This window comes from Hippocampus bargibanti, linkage group LG06 (genome assembly GCF_051943395.1).
Source record: "Hippocampus bargibanti isolate YZ-2025 linkage group LG06, ASM5194339v1, whole genome shotgun sequence".
NCBI classification, from domain to species: domain Eukaryota; kingdom Metazoa; phylum Chordata; class Actinopteri; order Syngnathiformes; family Syngnathidae; genus Hippocampus; species Hippocampus bargibanti.
In genome coordinates, this window is record NC_142739.1 from 18,112,392 (window position 1) to 18,118,391 (window position 6,000).

General features: G+C 40.7%; 1 protein-coding gene across 3 annotated transcripts in view; it reads left to right on the forward strand.

Moving 5' to 3' along the window:
• The window catches only part of LOC148896643 (glutamate receptor ionotropic, kainate 2), a 251,019-nt gene extending 246,250 nt beyond the window's left edge, over positions 1-4,769 (forward strand). For all 3 annotated transcript variants that reach the window (XM_088997801.1, XM_088997804.1, XM_088997802.1), the window contains one exon: positions 3,472-4,769. In XM_088997801.1, coding sequence (XP_088853927.1) covers positions 3,472-3,636 — 165 coding nt within the window. In that variant the 3' untranslated portion in view covers positions 3,637-4,769. The remainder of the gene's footprint in view (positions 1-3,471) is intronic.
• Positions 4,770-6,000: the final 1,231 nt, after the last annotated feature.

Below are 6,000 nucleotides of genomic sequence, written 5' to 3' on the forward strand. Positions count from 1 at the left end.
AATAGAATGCCGGCGCGCAGCTGTGACGTTACAACAGCTTTTTGACTGACTCAAGAAACACAAAAAGTGATGTTGGTTGCCCTTTAATGCACAGTATGGAATGTACAGTCATTTTCAAAATCATGACGCTTCAGCAGACAAAACAACAAACATTGTTGCAAAAAACGCTTGCATTCATGTAACAGTACATGTACATAACACTGCAATTAGTATGTATGTAAGCTATTTAAAAAAGTCATCAATCTTCTTCTGCTTCCCATTTTTATATTTTAATATGAACACTTCCATCTTGTTTAACGTTTCTAAAAAACCGGATGCATTTTCTACGCATTCAAAGAAAGATCGCGTGTCCGCAACCCCTTGCAACGCTTTTGTCGAAGTTGCAAAAGGTGTGCATTCAGTCGCTTCTTCTTCATCGTCATCGGCATCATCATCATCACGGGAATCTACTGTGGCATACTTGGCTTTGACCTCCGCTGCGATATCCGCATCTGATGAGCTTGGGAATGTCGCAATGTCTTTGTCGACTGCGACATACGATGCAATGTCGGCGACTTTTAGCTTTTCAGCCAACACTGCAAGAGGAATGTTGTCGTCATCCTCTTCGTTAGCTGCAGATGTTTCCTCACTGCACCCTGGATTTTCAAATTTGCAGTGACGGAAGCAGTTCTTGATGGTGTTTTCGGACACCGTGCTCCACGCTTTGGAAATTGCTCTGATGGCATCCAAAACAGTCCATTGTTGAAGACACAGCCATCTGATACACACGAGCTGCCGTCTGAAAATGGCGTCTGCTCGGGAGAGCTGCTCACGTAACAAGACACGTGACCAAGTTGACCAATGGCGCGACGGATATATCGATGTAAACAACAAAAATGGCCGGCGGGGGATGAAAAGGAGCACCGTAATAACCGGATTATCGTAACAACCGGGTATCGTACTAAACGGTACTAATTATACATAAAAAGACTAGAAATGTGCAAGGGAAATGAAAATAATATCGTAATAAGCGGTACTATCGTTATAACCGATATTGATATAACGAGACTTTACTGTAATAAATAATAATATATGGTTTTCATAGAATTTGCTGCTAAGCTCAAAATTGAGCTCACGTGCAACATGTCTCCACTGAACATCTTTTTAAGTTCTTACAGCTGGACTTACAAATGGATTGGAGTCCACCTGAGGTAAATTTACTTTATTGGGCATGATTTGGAAATGCATTCACCTATATAAGGTCCCGTAGCTTACAGTCGATGTCAGAGAACAAACCAAGAATGAAAAGAATTGTCTGAACTATTGGATTGGATTGGATTGGATTGGATTGATTGGATTGGATTGGATTGGATTGGATTGGATCGTATTGGATATGCCTTTATTAGTCTCACAGTGGAGAAATTTACACTTCACAGCAGCAAAGTGATGAAAGAGGAATTCAGAGGAACATCTCAAGGTACAAATCGGCAAAAGGATGCAGAAACATCCTGCGGCCTTGGAGCTTCCAATGACCACAGTGGCCTCCATCATCCTTAAATGGAGGAAGCTCCCAGAGTGGGTCACTAGTCTAAACTGAGCAATTGGAGGTCAGAGTTCAAGTCAGGGAGGTGACTGATGTTCATTCTCTCAGGGCTCCGATGGTCCTCTGTTGAGAGCGGTTAACATTGAAAATGACAACAATCTCTGCAGCACTATAACAACCAAGCATGTGTAGTAGAGTAGCCAGATGATGGCCACTCCTTTGTAAAAGACACAGGATTGCCAAAAGGCAACTGTCAGACTTGCAAACAACGAGGAAGAAAATGCTCTGGTCTGATGAGATAAAGATTGACCACTTAGGTGAGAATGACAGATCTTTGGAAGAAACCAGATTCTGCTCACTGTGGTGGTGCCGGCAGCATCATGTAATGATGTTTTTCAGCAGTAGAAACTGTGTGACCAGACAATATTCAGACATAGACGGATGCAGCGATATACAGAGAAATCCTGAATGTAAACCTGTACAATAGTTTTCAGAAACTTGACTGGGTCAAAGTATACCTTCCAAATACGTCTGTGTCAGCTCTCAGTCGTACATGAGTCGTCCATCGATGAAAACATTTCTTCTGCCGTCATTTCTACTTCTTTGAAAGTGCCGGAGGTCTTCTGAAAAGTTTCGTCAGCTTAATAAAGTTGTTCTGGTCGCTCTGGCCCTATATATATATATATATATATATATATATATATATATATATATATATATATATATATATATATATATATCCCTAATGACAAAAAATTCTTTGTTAAGTAACCTCACTTTGACACGACAGTGAGGTTAAAATCTTAGCTCAAGAAAATCGATGGTTTGAAAGGGGAGTAAAATAAGGATATTTTTTGTAAAACAGAACTAAATCGCAATGGTGGTTGACAACAGACTTCTTAGATCGTTACCACATGCTTCGTCATGCTGATGAGGTGATACCAGAGTCAATGGAGGAATCAAGGCCAGTCATAGACCAAAATCAGACAGGACGAAAGAAGTAGATTAGCTTCAGAGAGTAGTCCACAGCTCCCCCCAACGTTAGAGCAGGGACCTCTCAAGGCAGAGGTCTGGCACCGCCACCTCTGGACATTAAGGATATATATTTAAGGCCAGATCTACCAGCACAACTTTAGTTCGCTGATGAAGCTTGTCGAATGAGGAGCGAACCATCCAACACCTTCAAAGAAGTATAGATGACGACTGAACAAACCTTTTCATCTATATACCTTCCAAAGCGAGAACAACCCTTAGCGTATAACAACAACAACAAAAGTGTGGCTTTAAGACAACTACAGGAATATTCTTCAATGGCCATACTGAAGCCTGCACTGAATCAGATCACAGACCTCTTAAGAGTTCAGTGATTGCCTTGCAGAGATGCGCCCCATCTCATCTGTTGGCGCTTGAGAGGTGCTGCAAATATGAATCGGCGAGACTGCCCAAATATAAGTGTGCCAAGCTTTTAGCATCATATTTAAAAATAATTTAAGCTCTAATTACTGCCAAGGGCGCATCAACAAACCACGAAGCAAAGGCTGTAAATACTTCATGTGTGTAAATATTTGTGTTTTTACAAATTAGGGAACAAAAAAAAATCATGTCAAGAGGTGTTGTGTGTGTGGAGCCTAACAAATATATGAATATATTCCGGGCGCCTTGTAATTTGACCCTCTTCAAGAAATAAAACGCTCAAAGGAAAATAAATAATGTTTCTATTACCCACGATTCTACAATCCATACCAAATTCAACCAGTCACCAAACTTCAGAATCCACACCCATACTTTTGAGTTCATACAACCAAACCATCCCAACACATCCTCATTCTCAATCTTTGTAAAATTGAAGTACATTGTACAGTTTGATGTTCACAGCAGGAAAATCTCAAGTCACTTCTGTTCTATTGTCTCTCCCTGTGTTTCTTTTGTTGTCTTTTTTTAAACTTCAGAGGTCCCTCTGCAGAGTCATGGTGGACGAACTGAGGTTGTCACTGAAGTGCCAGTGCAGGCTCAAACACAAGCCTCAGGCGCCCGTCATGGCGAAAACGGACGAGGTTACCAACATGCACACGTTCAACGACCTCAGACTGCCAGGGAAAGAGACCATGGCATGAAATGGGACTCACTTTCTCACCCTCGCCTCCGCCATGAGGAGGCATATAGAGACACTTGGAAAAACCGTGGGGGAAACTGGTAAAGGGACAGAGGGTGGGGTACATGTTGGGTAATTTTTGACAATGAGCAAAAAGAGGTGCTTACGAGTGCATTGACAAGAAGTCATTCTTATTAAAGATTAACTTGGTTTCAATAATATTTCCTGTGGAAATAACTTGAACCTAGGAGAAAGCAAGTTACCTCATTATTCCTATCACAATAATAAGGCGCAACATACGAGAAGCTGGGGTTTTAAAAACGTGATGAGAAAGGCACAGGTTGGAATTTAATTTTTTTTTAATGGTGGAATGGACCCTGTCATCGTCACATTAAGTTACTTCAACTGCAACGGCAAAGTGAACATCTCCATCACAGATTTCGAGAAACCATCAACAGTGTTATGTCTGTTTTCAAACATCAGAAGGAGCAAAAAAGCTCTCAATTCAAGTCAGGCCCAAGCCTCGAAGACTGCAACAAGTACACCCAATTTCTATATGTATAGGCGAAGTTCTGTATTTCTTTGTCACATAATATGGAATTAAGGGAAGACAAAATCAAAATGCCATCCATCAGGCAATAACTGATAGTAATTAATTGGTGTTTGAAAGTACCGGTACTCACACTTTTAGTCTTTAAATGTAGTGTATGGGAAGGATGCAAAAATATAACCAAAGGATGCATGGTTTAGTGCTGAGAGCAAGCTCTTGAGTTCTATGTACTGTATCCGCCTCTTGTCGTAACTCCGGATTAAATGAAGCGCATACATCATTACCTTCAATTTAGAGGAATAGTAAAATGTAATTGGCAGGCTCCATTAATCTACGGCAATCACACGCAGATAAATTGTATTTATTCAAATATTTATTGTTTTATTTATGAAATTCATTGTTTATACAGACTGTATTTTCACTGCGGCAGTAATTGTCAAGGTCACATGTGTATGAGTATGCTAAGGTTTTTTTTTTTTCCAATATGCTATGTCATGTCTCTTGTGTCTTTTTTTTCTTTGCGAAAAATCAAATATTTATCTGCATTTACACTTTGTAAGAAAATATGTTTTGTACAAAGAGAACCACCATTTTGTCTTCGTTTATTACCATCATGAGCTTCACCATCAGGAGTGTTATTCATTGTCGTAGGGCATGGGCGAAGCCATCATTTCAGAAGTGTGTGTGTGTGTGTGGGGGGGGGGGGCAGCTTGTTCAGTAGTCAAGCCACGTTTACAAAGTGTTCTTAGTGGCCACGGCGGTTTTCAGGCCACTGTAGACTAAACGGTATGTGACAAAAAGAAAAAAAAGGCTAAAACCACACTGAATATCGGATACATGGGGCTACTGCGACCACATGAAACGTAGTGCAAATGTTGCTTAAGTCAACCTCCATGAGCAAATGATAATTCTTTCAAGGTTCAACTCCTCCTTGGAAAGCACAATTCCCAGTAAATTTTGAATAGCTAAATAAAGAGGCATATTGTCTTGTGCACTCAAATCAGAAAAGCTCGTAGCAACGCACATTCTCAGCTGTGCAGATGCTCCCATCGTTTTAATTGTGTGATGGAATGGACACCCTCTGGCCTTATTTGACGCACGACTGTCAAACCAGGGCAAATCCAGGCTGTCTAATTTCATCAAGTGCTTATTCTCCCAAAGACTTATGCACTCCAGAGGTTACAGTACGATCGATCATATAGCACATTTTGATTGACTCCATCTGCAACGGATATGTCAAGCGACATCCTTGTGCTGATGTGGAGGTAGGGAGTAGGAGGCTCACCTGGCCAATGTATGCTTATTGACTGCCCAATGGCCATGTATTACGGCAACGGCTAACCACCATCTTATATTCTATTAACCTTTTCATGCACTATGAAACTTGGTAACATTGTAAGATGTCCACTGTAGTAACCCCTGTCCCTGAAAAGGTAGATCGGAGAAAAAGGGACAAGCCCAGCAGCTTTTTGCAAGAAGCATTTCCAAATGCTGTTTGGAGTTTGGGAGCTGGAATCACAACTACAGTCACTGTAATTCAGTTAAAGATTTTTAATATTTTGTTATTTATTTTTGATTTGGTGTGGTGTGTTGGGATTTCATTATGTGTGTTTGATCATGTGTGACACTGCAGTCGGAAATCTGATCAATACCCAATTGTTTTGCACTGGCTCCGAAATTACACTGAGTCGTGAATGTATTATTTAAATTCATTACTTTCATCAGGTTTATTAAACGGTGGCCCAGTAGTCGAGTGGTTAGCATGTCAACATCAATGTGCAGAGGTTCAATTCCAGCTCGGGCCGCAACAACAAAAACACATGCTCCTTCAGAGTA